Consider the following 14,045-nt stretch of genomic DNA (forward strand, 5'->3'; position numbering starts at 1 on the left):
TACCTTGACATAATTGACGTTATAATAGACAGTTTTAATTACACGTACGTAGAGGCTTCACGTACGCAAACGTGAAAAGCATACGTACCTTACGTGCACGCCATCTGAAACGCTTTTAGCTACACGTACGCGACGCACGCCAAGAGGGGCCCCGTAGCTACATCTATCGGGAAATGTGAACACGGCGGTAGCCAATTCAATCACGTCGCCGTCTTTCGATGCGAGCCGTCTGCGCGCGCGCGGCCCGCTATCGCTTGTTCGTGATCTTGCGGAACTCCCGCGCGAAGCTGTCTACGTGCGCAAGAAACGGACGCAAAGAATTGAATCTCACGTACAGCGTCGATCACACTTGTCTAGAGTGGCCCGAAGGCTGCTCCGCACTGCGCCTGCGACGCCTAGCGACAAGCCCTGGGTTCGAGATGTGTTGGCCGATAGCGCCACGCGCGTGGACGCTGCGGCATTCGCGGGCAGCCAATATACAGGCCGCAGCATTCTAGCCGTGTCACGCTCGCAGCTCAGCTGGCAGTGCTCGTCCAGTGATAAAAATCCGGTGCTCGCGACCCGCAAATCACGCAGGCCTGTATCTTGGCCGCCCGCGAATGCCGCAGCGTCCACGCGCCTGGCGCTATCGGCCAACACATCTCGAACCCGGTGCTTGTCGCTAGGCGTCGCAGGCGCAGTGCGGAGCATAGCGGAGCAGCCTTCGGGCCAATCTAGACAAGTGTGATCGACACTGTACGTCCGTGAGACGCGCGCGCGCCCGCTACGTTCTACGCATGCGCACTGCCCACACGTAGAAGCTCTACGTACGCAAAGCCTCTACGTACGTGTAACTAAATCTGTCTAATTTCAGTGAGGCTACTCACACATACAGCATTACTAATCACATCTATCATGGCCTTGGCTACATCCCAAGAAGCAACCGCCTACGTCGGTATATGCGTAAGACAGGTAGGCGTATCTGATCATTATGGACTTTCCTCACTAGTTTGTGCGCCTTAGGAAGAGAAAGGATGTGCAAGAGATGCTAGTAGGCAAAAACAAATGTTTATCTTTCACACAAACGATAAGCAAAGGAAAGGAAAACAAGACAGCATCACATGTCAAGCTTCACGCGCAGACAGATGTACGCGACGCTCTGTCCAGAGAATGACAGGGAGACAACCAGACCTACACCGATGTTCGGCACGTCAAGAGTTCGAAAGACCATCTCAGAGTTTGGTTCGTGACAGCTCGCTTGTCGCTGTGCGGTGCGGTCGCCGGGTGGCGCGGTTGCTGCGGCTACAGAACCGGCACACGGCTGCGCTACCGCATGCGCCGAGGACGCGATGTCCGGCCGCAACTCACGAGGACCTGATTATCAAAGTGTCAATGAGGCATTTGTAGGCACCCTCCGAACTGACATCTAAATGCGGTGCTTTCAGCGATGCACAATTCCGCAATTTTTTTTTTCCCCCGACTGGTAAAGAAACTCCACGAAATATGGAAAACACCACATGACTGCATGCGCTCCCACCCGCATCATAAAAAAGAAACGCCCTCAAATAAGCTGATTGAAAGCAACTGCATTGCCTGTCGCAAACCCGAAGAGACAGCGCATCACCTTGATCATGATACGGAAGGAGCACCAAAAGCAGTTTTTCGCGGCTTCGCAGCTATTCCTTCCTCTCGTTTCTACGTCGCACTTACTATCCGTCTCTCAAGGCCGACTTCATCACACTGACAGCACAAGACCCTTGTTAACGCGGCCGGAGCGCCGCTCTGACCACGCACGAAACACGAAAAGCAATGCAATAAGATAGAATGTTTCAAAATCCTGGCTCTCCTCGCACCACATCATCTATATGGCTATATTTTATGCCAGAAACTTCCTTCGAATCACTGCCAAATTAAAGTGAAGGTTTTAATTTTCATGAAAGCGTATACATGCTGCAAAAACAGGTTCGGGACAAAAAAAAAAAGAATAAGACTGAAATAAACAGACTGGGTCAAGCGACCCACGTGTAGAGAAAAGGTGAAACCGATGCGTTCAAGAAAGTAAATGCACCACTTCTAAGTGAGCCGAAGCAGCAATCGAGATGTCTGCACGAACAAACAAAAACATCAGATTTCAGTGTGCCCTTATTATCTATGAATTCGTAACCGCCGTTGAACACCAGCTGTTGCCTGGAGGACGTGTTCGAATAGGCATCCTTCTGCATGCAGCTACGCAGTACTGCGTCCGCTTTATACCACATCTTCAGTGGCTTTTTTGATGACCGACGCTGTAATTGTACGGCAGACATCCGTTAATCTTGCCATCTGAGGTCATCGTCTCTATCATGTAAACACGATCTTTCACATAACCCCTCCCCCCCGCCCCCAAAAAAAGCAATTGAGTGAAGAGAGGTCAGGTAACCTATAGCCGGCCAATTTACAGGCCCGTGCTTTCCAGCCTATTGCGCATGAAAAGTCGAATGCAGCCGCTTTCGTACTCGGCTGATGCTGTGTGCTGGCAACCCAACCTGCTGATGCCGCAGAAGTGGAAGACCTGGCAGTGGGACTTCGCTGAGAAAGTCACCCACCACTCCTTCAAGGATTTCGTCCACGCTGTCCAGTCAGTGTGTGATCGAAGACACTGGGACTGATTATAGCACCGGCGTAAATTCTGAACCACGCAAAGAGCGACCACTCGTACTGGTGCCGATTGCGCTTTACCCAGTGTGGATTACAGTCCCTCCAATAGTGTGCGTTATGCAAATTTACCCGGCCGTTTCTGCAAAAATTGGCCTCGTCTGTGCACGTGATGGTGCTGAAAAAGTCCGGTGACTGACAAAAAGTCCGGACCCAATTCGACAAATCTAGACGACTCTGCACGTCTTCCAAGCATTGGTGCTGGTTAAGATAGTACGGGTGAAAGGTCGAGTCATTTAGAATTCTCCAAACCGATGACTTGGGAATTGATACCTGGGAGTTCACGTCCCGCACGCTAGCATGAGGGTTTGAGGCCATTAATGCTAGAACATCCGTGCACTACGACTCAAAGATGGAGTCATCCGCCATTGCTTCTGGAAGCTGCCGGTTTGTCTCAAGTTTTCATCATTTCTGATGATAGTCGATGCGTTTGGTCTACCGCAATACTTCCATGACAGATATATATATATATATGCGGCCTTCCTATTGTGCCATTTGCAGCTCCCAAGGCAAGGATCGCGTTTTCAATAGAGAAAGACATGGCGACTATAGCACACAACAAAACGCTCCTTTAAATCTGTGCACTGACGTTGCTTTCTGCCGGGGAACGGCAGATGCGCTATGTTTTTCTTTATTTCCTTTATTTTGTTCTGGCTAACTCGGAGGGAGCCCGTTCGAGGGCGCTGCCTTATCATGCGCTTGGGAGCGCAGTCGCGTGGTGTTCTTCATATTTCGCAAGGTTTATTTTCTCAGTCGGAAAAAATTTGTCCTTAGATGCCCCTTGGCTGCGCCTACAAGTGCCTCGTTGACACTTTGGCAATCATGACAGTACGTCTCGAGTTAGATAATTAATTTAGCCAATTAGATCTCACTAACAAAAAGATTGTAGCGGCTACTCCGCTTTACCGGGAACTATATGCTGTAGGTTTTCTTCGAGTAACGCAATTTGTCTTTTTTAAATCTTACTGCATAATAGTTAGTTGGGACACCCTGTATGCAAGCTCTGCATGCAAGTGAGGATGTTTCTATCTCTAATATATGTTGTAAATTATTAAAAGACTTTTTTTTCATGAATATCGTTAGCATTGCTTACTGTAAAAAGAAACAATACTGAGACACATATAATTCACGTGCATTTCACACGCGGTTGGTAAAAGCTGCTCTGCCGAAGGGGTCACTGAAGTCTGCAGGGTTTTTTTTTTTTTCTGGATCAGAAAAGCACGCAAAGCAATACGAATCGAGGTGAACCTACAGCAACATATTGATTCTATAGGCGTAGGCTATCCATACCGTTAAAAATAATTGGTAATTCGCCACCTCCTCCTCTTATAAAAATATAGTGAAATTTGTCCTGTGTCTGTATTTACGACAAATCGCGGAAGTCCGACTCACCGCGACCGGATAACGTGCGAATATGTTCGCCCCATGCTGGACACCAACGCCTGGTCGTTCGCGCGTACGGTCACGCGAACGGTGGCGCGTTCGAACGACCGTGTTCATCCATTCCGGGCCAGGCTTCGCGAGACGGTCTCGCAGAAGCATGGATCGGCGCACGCGCAGAACGCCCGGGCCGCTTGCCGAACCCGAGTCAAAGAGGAAGAGCCTTCCCCTTTTCGTGCCCAAGTAACCCCGCTGTTAGGTGGCGTTAGCAGAGCCACACTCGCGCCATCTCTCGCAATGCGCTTCAACCACACCGACTGCGGCGGGCACCAAGCCACGCGGCGAAGCCGGATTGCAGGAGACGTGAGCTATGCGGCAAAACAACATATCAGGGGACGCGCGAGGGGCACGCATCCCCACAAAATATATTGTATATGTGCATGGTGCTTACAGTGGAAATTTAAAACAATGTTGAAGTGAGAAAATACGGATGACGCAGCCGCCGCTGGTGCTTTTAATGCGCTTGTCCTCATATTGTTAGGATTTGGAGAAATGAAGCAAAATTATGAATTAAATGTCGTGCACGTCCGCAGAACAATGATGCAATGAGCAATCAAATTTTAGCTGAAAATGGTTGAGGCAAGCCAAACGAAACCTCAACTGATGTGGGTGACTATAAAGTAACGACACGTGCACAGCGTCCCAGCCTGAGCTCGAAACCGCCGTAGTCGGCGCCTATGCACGCGTTATACGCACGCATTCACGTACGTGCAGCATGCTCGTCATTCTTCTAGGCCGTCCGCCAAGCGCAAGTGGCGCTAATTGAACTAACTCAAGTTTTCAAAGTAATCTGCGTCAGAATATCTGCAAAGCAACGTACGCACAAGCTGCAGGCTTCGGTTTGTAATTCGAACATGCGAAAAGCATAATTCCGTTACGAGGAAACTCAATTGGAAGACAAATATTCACGTGCATGCCGGAAAAGGCCGCGACATCCTTCAAACCTCTGTGGTAGGATATCCGAAACTGGACGTCCGGCCGATGTCATATTTGTAACCGAAATGGTGCATGGACATTGGGACATGGTTCGTATGTCCTGAACTGTTTTCAATGGGACTGAGTTGGTTTAGATGCATATACAAGCATAGTAATTACGCAGGCTTGAATATCGCCAGCCACAATTAATTAGGACTGATCACGCTTTCTGTATTTATTTACATACGTCGTACAACGACGATATCCCATCAATTGCTTGTTCATTAAATTATCACCAAGGAGACGTGCTGAAAGTAATCTCAAACGGATTCTCACGACTAGTGTATTCGCTTATTGAGCTTTTCGTACATCATTTAATCAGCGTCTGATGCCTATAAAATTTCAAAAAAGTAAGCGACCTATTAATATACTCACTAAAATTAATAACGTGGGTAAAAAAGGAAGGCGCACTGAATAAGACAAGGTGCACTTCCAAGTTCGTAAAGTTCTCATGTACGCTTTACGCATATATATTACGAAACTCAATGCCACAATATCGACGAGCGCAAAGCCTACCTTGAGCGTGTTGCTGCGTACGTCGCCAGATATCGCAAATCTGGAGATGGTTGTTTCGTGGTCCATACCGGCTTGTTTCGAAGGGGCACTGTAGCAGACGTAGACACTTCTCTCTTGCGGAAAATCTGGGTCGAGGACGAAGCTCAGCAGCCCGCGTTCATCTGCTGGTGCATTCGAGGTTAACACCTTACTTGTTAAGTTCAAGAACACGTGAATATTCTCACTAGCGAAACTCCTTAATGGCATTTGCATAATAATGCCTCTGTGCTCCCCTACTAGCACATACTGCTCATATGAGGGCAAAGGGACAATGCCTATTGGGTGCCTGAGACCCCACAGTAATTTCTCAAAACTGTAGCACAGCCCGTGGCTGCACATTACGTTGAACTTAAACAGCGCCAGCGCGCAGACGAATCGCATGATATACATGTCTAACGGTCTACCACCAACTTTCGCGCCTGCAAGAGAGCTTCTGCGGAGAGCATTTCGTCTGCTCTCCTTTCCCTGCGCGAAAGCCTGAGAAAGCACGCTACAGCCAATCGCAGTGCCGGAAGGCGTAGCCAATGAAAACAGCCCATTGCCTTGACGCGTTTCAAACCGAGAAAGGCGGCTTCGCTAGGCCGCGCGTTTGCTGAGCACGCCAACGTTGGAGAGGAGATCAGTGGTTGGAGAACGCCGAGGGTCGTTTTTTTTTAATTTTCCAGCTTGGTTACCTTTTGCTGCTGATTGACCCGCACTGGTTTGCGGCCATGAAACGAAAAGATCCACCAGGTGAGCCCGGTGACTAAGCGTAATTCAAGATCATTCAAGGTTTGTTTTAGCAGTCTCAACAATGCCGGATCCGACGCGTATGTCTTGGTTTTATTATTATTTGCTGTGACTCTTTACGAAGGCCGAAGTGGCTTCAAAGGAGGCGTTTTTTAAGTGGATGTGTAGTGCTCACTGCTACTGTAATATAAACTGTGGGAAAACAAACTTCTAGTCTCGATCACTTGATGTGAGGCCACTGTTACTAGTTCTTGCGGCCACACTGCGCCGATCCATGGAGCGTTATCAGTGGAAGTTTCCGGTAACTTTTGGTGTAGCGTTAAACGATAGTTCCGCTCAACCTGTGCGTAATTACACACCTGCATTTGCTTTTCACTACTAGAGCCACCTAAAAAAGCCCTGTCGGCGTGGGATCGGCGGCGGTTATACTCAAACCAGCTGTAAGTATCAGCTACACTAACAGTGGCGGCCTCGTTTGAATGCGTAATTTGCGCACTTACGATCGTTGTTTTGCATCAACAGGCGAGAAAAGGCGCAACGGCGCACGCCTGGAGTTGGACCATCCTATTCAAAGGAAAGCGAAACCCCTTCAAGGTAAATTGCCACAATACGACGGTTCAATTAAATAGTCCTCGCATATTCGGCGTGCTCACCTCCGGCACGTTACATCGTAATACCTAATATTCAAATAATTCCCCGCGCTTTACATGTGAAAACAGAAATTACGACATCGTCGAAGTAACCATATCTTACAATACCTCATACTTAACCAGGTTCTCATCAAAATGTCCTGATCCCATATTGGTTACATGGACGCGTACGTATAACCTACGGCAGCGCCTGTCATTTCTCGCTAGTTAGCCCTGTTACGAACTGCTTGACCGCGCTTGATGTGGCACGGCCGTGTGCGGTTGCGTCGTGGAAGTGACGACATTCTGGGTCGTCACTGTGCTTACAGCTAGATCACAGGAATGCTAGCACGTAAATGATTAGTCTGCCATTTTTACCCTCGTATTCTTGCTTATTTAGTTCCCAATAAGTGTTTTATGTCGTTTTTCACTACCTAGCATCTAGTAAGTTCAGCTTGAGTCTCGTGCTCAGGGGCAAAGTGTTAGTGTGGTAACCTTATGCACTCAATCAGGAAAGTGTTAGCAAGCCGGAAGTTGTGAACGCAACTCGTCAGCATTTAATGATCAGCACCGATTTAGCAGCTTGAAACAGTGCTCCTGTGCACAGAAGCTGGAGAGCCATTCATGCACGACATGTCGCACTTCAAGTATACTGTAATCCAAATGTGGCTTGCCTATATCACTGCACTTGCTATTTTCAGTACCAAATAAAGCATTGCTGTGTACATAAGAACTGAAAAGTTATTTGTACATAAAGCGGACAGCTGGGCTAGTCCTAGTATCAACATGTCATGCATTTCCAGCACTTTCAAGAAATAGGAAAAACTAAGAGAATAGGAAAAAGGAAAGGACAGGTAGATGCTATTTGTACGTGTTTCGCAAACTATTACCAATGTCAGTCATATGCTGCCTATAGCTTTGCAAGCTGAGCTTCCTCCCAGAAGACAACCTGACAAGTGGGATGCAGAGAGCTTAGAACTTACAAGAGTGTTCTCACATAGGTTTTGCACTATATTCTGTGCAACATTTCTTAACTGCCAGCAGCATTCAACTGCATTATAACTGGTACTCTGAATAAACATCTTGCTCATTACCTGTCAGTGCTGGTCTGACTCTTAACTGCCATATTTCTTTTCTCTAATACTGGTGTGTTCTTTTCAGAGTGAGTCCGAACAAGAAGAAAAGCAGGCCTCGAGAAAGCAAGCATCCCATGTCACAAAGAAAGCCATTGAAGTCAGTGCACTCTCTCACTGCAAGAAATGGCGATCAGTTCACAGTAGCTCTGACAAAGACATTGAACACATCTGTAAAGAAACCAAAGGTGAGGAATGAAAGTCTTTGATATCCCTGCTTAGTATCTGTGATTATAAGTATAAACCCCATGCAAGCGGTATTGCGCGTGACGGCAACAAGTGATGTGGTGGAGATGGCTGTTGTGTTAGCTCGTTGCCTACAAGTCATACCCCACTTGATCGACGACTTTGACGGACGTCTCCCCATTATTGCCAGTATGAGGGCTGCAAATACCTGCTGAAACTGGCGTGACGCGTGCTTAATTAATTTAGGTTCATACGTTTTACTGTAAAGAGCACCATAAAATAACTGAAGGTCTTGCAGTAGGTCCTTATCCTTGCACATATCAAAATTTACTCGTTTGCTCGTTCCGTGAGGTAGTACTTGACTGATGTACATCCAGTTCTGGCTTCGCGCTATTGGCTAGTCGCTGATAGCACTTCCAGGCGACGAGTGACAAATTCTAGATTTCCAGAACCAAGTGATCGAGCAACAAGAACGAGCAATCTGTAAACCCGTTTGGTCGCTCATCGTGCACAGCATCGCTCTCATGGGGTTTGGCCTTCGAAGATCAAATCCAGAAATAAAGGTAATACCCAACCTTCGCTGTTTAGTTTAACTTTGAAGATCCAGTCCTGTTATGTTTTCAACTGATAGATAGCAACTAAGCTGGCTGAAAACTCGCATCAAGATTTCTGGCCTTGCAGAATTAAGCTCGGGCATTCTCCCAAACCTGACTTGCGCAATTTTCAGAACACTTACGCAGCTAAGCAACTGAGCTAATTTAGGAGCATATTTGTGGGCTTTAAACAGAGCTCTATTGTACTAGTTATATTGAGATGTCCATGGTATTAACAAAGAAAAGATTATTACAGGGGAGCTGTTATATGCTAGGTTCTGGCGGTTTGTGAGTGTAGGCAAAAAAGATGGCGACCACCCCAGAGCCAGAAAAACTGAAGCATAAAGCAAAAGCTTATCTCCGAGTATGCCCCAGCTGCATTTAATTGCGAAAAGTGTCAAATACATATTCTGATAAAAAAAATATTGTAATAGAGAAAGTAAAACCGGAATAGATGCTGTTTAGTATGGATTGTAGTTCAACATCACGGGCTCTGTAGGCAAGCCACGTAACCTTATCTCGGTTCCCTTCCACTTGTGCAATGGGTAGGCCGCGTGCGGTGATGACTGTAGAAGAACAGCGCGCCTACGAAGAACACCGTCGTGAACAGAAGTGGGATGGTGGGGGGCGACAGCGGGCGGCACGTAATACGGACAAAGATCGTGGTGCAAACGCCAAGCGTATGCACCGTTGGTTGGATCACCCCTACCGACTCCACTCCCATTGTAATTGTGGATGATTTCAACATAAACATGTCTCAGCCAGACGGAAAGTGGTTTGTGACATTTCTCTTGGAGAGGTTTGGTATTCAGTGTTACACAAACATCAGTGTGCCCACGACGCGTCATCGGCCGTGTCGCCACAGAGCCATTGGCCATATATGATAGCGATAATAAAGCAATAGTCACCTTGGTGAACAAATAAATCCAAAAAAGCTAACAAAAAGAAGGTTAAAAATTAAGAAAGCATTGAGTATGCAACATTAAAGTTTTGCATCCTTCCATCCATTGAGGATGCAATTTAATAATACAACAAAAATCATGAAAAAGACGAAATTTATTGTTGTATGTGTCTTTTATTTTCAGTCAACATATTTATCACCGTATATACAGCTCCGCTGTTCATTCTCCTTCACAGAGTGGAATGGCTCTGAATGTTTTTCCCAGGAGCATCTAGAAAATGATATGTAAATATAGATATTCTCGGGGCTATTCTATGCTAAGTGTGCATGGTGCTGTTTCAGGCTTCTCTGCAGTCGGGGAAGGCAGAAATGACCGTAAAGCCAGGATCTAAAAGAGCTTCTGGAACAGGTGCAATGCCATTGCCATCAGCATCCAAGAAAGTCAACTTGTGTGCTCTGGCTTCTGAGCCCACAACAGCCGCAGTCCCCAAGATGCCTCAAGTCGACAAGAGCACCAGGATGCCTGCAAAATCACAGCAGCAACCTCAGAAAGCAAAGCAGCCTCTCAGGGTTCCCCTTGCACAAGCAACAGTCCAGCTTTCCCAGAGACCACTGGGGAGAAAGTCAACTGCCCCAACTCAAACAAAGGTGCACACTGCAAAAAGATCACTGGGTCGGAGGTCCCAGGTGGTGAAAGCTCAGACATCTAGACAATCATTCGGAAGAAGGTCAACAAGCAAGCTTTCTGCCAAAACACGCGCACACACTCAGTCCCTGTTGGCAAGTGGCACAAGCTGTTCTGTGGGGGAGCAGCCTCGAAAGAAAGCCTCGGAAGGCAGTGGAAAGACTCCAAACAAAACACCTTTAAAGATGACAAAAGTTTTGTCGCCGTGCGTGAATGCAAATGTGGAGCAAATGCAAATGCAAATGTGTGTTGCAAGTGTGGAGCAACGGTCATCGCCGCGCTCGTGCCAGGCCAAAGTTGAAAGAAGAAATAGTCTTCTTGCATCCTGTTCAACACCGTGTTCAGCGATGGTCAGGAAGTCTGCTCCAAACTCACGTGACACAGTGCCAGATGACACCAAGAGAACTTTATCACCTGATAGATCTAGTGGAAGCACACCTTACCACACTGCACACAGCATCTGTCTTTCAAGTTCCTCAGGGGGCAGCGTTTCTCCAATTGGCAAAGTTGGCAGAAAGTTTGCTGGTGGTACGCCTTTTCACGTTAAGCAACACTCTTCATTTGTGTCAGTGACGGAGAGTCCCACAGGAACAGCATGTACTGACAAAATATCACTTGAAGATGTGAGTGTTCAGGATGAGCTGAATGACACATTCACACTGGAAAGCCCTGCGCTGTCACCAAAGAGACGAAGTAGCTGTTCCAAGAAGCCACCTTCGTCCTGCCTGCGCAAGGGGACCACCACATCTCATGTTAAAAAGTCTGTTTCTTTTACTATGCCAGGACGACGGAGTGTAACACCCAAAAGGCTACCAAAAACTCCCATTCGCAGCCGCACATTGCAGTGAGTAATTTCATGTCTTGTCTGCTGCATGGATTACATTGTTCCTCAAAACTGCTTTGTTAGTAGCTTCCCAGCTTTGTGGGAATCCATGTAATGAAAGGCATGTTCTCCAGCAAATTGCCAGATGTGCTATTACTGCTGCCTTCAGGTATCGCTTGTAAAATATAATATCCACAGAATCACACTGCTGTTAAACGGGCATTCTTTAAAGGGGCCCTAAGCACCTTTGAAAAAGGTGTGCGTTGTGTACAAAATGTTTTTCACTGTGATTCCTATGAGCAGATTTACTGGCAATCAAATGCTGCCGTTAATAAGCAGCCTTTATCTCATTTTTGGTCATTCCTACGGGGCTGAGGCAAAGTCATGCACCATCCATCATCATGCTGAGCTTTTGCAATGTCACAATGGTCCTTAAGGTCACATGTTGCCGCCATCCACTGCACTGCCCAATGTCAGACGCATCAGCAACGTAATATTGTTCTCTGCCACGGGATAGTGTCTTATTAGAAATAAGAGCTGTATGATCAATCACTCAATTGATTGATGATGTAGTGACGCCTTCTGCTTGATTCAATGCCACTCTCGTCATCCACCGTTCATGGTTGACTGATCCCATTGATAACACGGGCAGAGCGTCGCTCTGACCACTGACAACACGCAAAAAGCATGATAGAAATGGCATCAGAAAAGGCAGCGCTACAATATCGCAACCAAGAATTCCTTATTTCTTTTCATTTCACTGTGTTGCAGCTGTCAGTTTAGTTTTTCTTGTTATGAGTAAAGCAAATGGGTACTTCTCTAAAGATGGTGGTCAGCACACCAAATTCACAATTTTTCGTCATGTCTCATTCAGCAACAAAAAATACTGAGGAAGAGTGCAGTGACACAAATAAACCTTCCTACACACACGGGAAAGGGTGTGTTGTGCTATGGCTACTCGATCAAAGCATTTGCGTTTCTTTCAAGCAGTTGTGCTTGCACAACGTGTGAAAGGCACCAGAGCATGCAAGCACGCAGGAAAATGGAAACTGCCTTGGAATACACTGAGCAGACGGCCATTATTCAACACAGAATTGCTTCGTTGCACATGATGGACAGTTATCGCTCTTATTTAGCAAAGTTGTATTGCTGAGAAAGTTGTTCTTATTGCCCGGAAGCTATGCTTAGTCATGGCACCTAAATAAATCCAGCCAATAGCCATCACAATAGGCACAAATCTACTTGAACAATAAGTTTTATTTGGTACCACCTATGGTGGATAGTGCAATCCACCTTTTAAATGAATTACTGAGGAGGTGGGCATTAGTTTCACACCAAATCACAATCTGCATTTAGTCACTGTTTTTCCTTCTATAAGACGCTTTAGCTCGGGGCCAGCTCTTATCTCCCTGTTCAAACACATGCAAAGTGCAGAAGTGCTTTTAGGAGACAACTGTGAAGCCAATTTAAATTATATTTGACAGGGAGAGAGAGGTAAATATGAGAAATTCTAGGAAGCAAAATTTAGATTTGAGACCTCGAATTTTTCACAAAAATTGCACATTTTAAATAAATAGAAACGGGAAGTTTACAAATCTGTATCTGTGCACCAAAAACAAGTACTGCACTTCTGTAAAGTGCATATGTTGGTGCATCTAAAGTGGACAAGTTTGACATATGAGTTTACAGACGACATAAAATTGTTAGTATGCGTGCACAAGGTTTGCACCTGGCCGGTTTGCTGCCCTGGTGCCGGCTGCTGGTTCAGCGCCTACACCGGCAGGCCCTTTGCCAGTTTTCCAGTTCTCCCTAAATTGACACATGCATCGCATGCACTCTATCGAGCATTCATAGTTAGCAAACATCTGTATTATAAGCATTTTGACTTTTCTAGTTTGTTACTGTTCACTGACATGAAACTGTTATGTTATCTAAAGTTGCAAGACTGAGCGGTCCATCCTTTAATTTTTTTTTCTTAGGTTTACCCAACAACTACACATATGCTGCTTCTCTCTGAAAGATCTCTTCTTGGCAAAGGTGGAAACCATTCTATACGAGGGCATTGCAAAGTCCCACTCACAAATTAGTGGTATACTTCAAATCAAGGTGTAATATAAAGATTTCATCTGCTTTAGATATCTTATTAGGTGCACTTTTATAGCATTTTGGTGTTGTTTATTATTGCTGGGTTATAAAGTTGTAAATTTGATATTTGAGCTTTCCAGAATTTTTGAGATTTTCAAGAGCTAAAAAAATGAAAATCCATTTCATATAGTTAAAGGGGCCCTGAACCAGTTTTGATCGAAGCAGAGAAAGGCATCTGAAGTGATAAGTGGCTATTTCAGAAATACTTTGCCACAAAAAGCACTTTAATGCGTTCAGCAGAAGCATAGTTATTGGCACTCAAACACGGCCTTCGCTGTGCTCCTATTCTTTCTTCAATGCTTTGCACTGCGAAGGCTACGGCACAGTGGGGTGTGCCTATAACGCTCTGCCTTATATATGTCACCATGGCGCACAGTTCAAATTTCATTTTGGATGTTAACGTAGACGCCACGACTTCTACCTTTGGTGCCTGCGACGCACTAAGCATAAGCCGAACACAGTTGTCCTCAGCGAGCGGCAGTGCACTTAGCCAGGGGACTTGTGGTGGCACCCTGCAGCTGCAGTGGTATCTACACCATGTAGCCGACTGCATCTTTATGTCAGCTATCAGCCAGTAG

General features: G+C 46.2%; 2 protein-coding genes across 3 annotated transcripts in view; one reads left to right on the forward strand and one right to left on the reverse strand.

Moving 5' to 3' along the window:
• The window catches only part of LOC135919927 (HHIP-like protein 1), a 97,674-nt gene extending 91,600 nt beyond the window's left edge, over window positions 1-6,074 (reverse strand). Inside the window, exon 1 of the mRNA XM_065453942.2 lies at window positions 5,605-6,074. Within this exon, the coding sequence (XP_065310014.1) occupies window positions 5,605-6,033 (429 nt within the window). The 5' untranslated portion in view covers window positions 6,034-6,074. The remainder of the gene's footprint in view (window positions 1-5,604) is intronic.
• Window positions 6,075-6,202: 128 nt separating this feature from the next.
• The window catches only part of LOC135919926 (mucin-4-like), a 48,895-nt gene continuing 41,052 nt past the window's right edge, over window positions 6,203-14,045 (forward strand). The window contains exons 1-5 of one of the 2 annotated variants that reach the window (XM_065453939.2): window positions 6,203-6,375; window positions 6,755-6,812; window positions 6,895-6,966; window positions 8,163-8,322; window positions 10,157-11,343. In XM_065453939.2, coding sequence (XP_065310011.1) covers window positions 6,354-6,375; window positions 6,755-6,812; window positions 6,895-6,966; window positions 8,163-8,322; window positions 10,157-11,343 — 1,499 coding nt within the window. In that variant the 5' untranslated portion in view covers window positions 6,203-6,353. The other variant, XM_065453940.2, reaches the window with a different exon arrangement.

Source organism: Dermacentor albipictus, chromosome 3 (assembly GCF_038994185.2).
Source record: "Dermacentor albipictus isolate Rhodes 1998 colony chromosome 3, USDA_Dalb.pri_finalv2, whole genome shotgun sequence".
Taxonomy (NCBI): Eukaryota; Metazoa; Arthropoda; class Arachnida; order Ixodida; family Ixodidae; genus Dermacentor; species Dermacentor albipictus.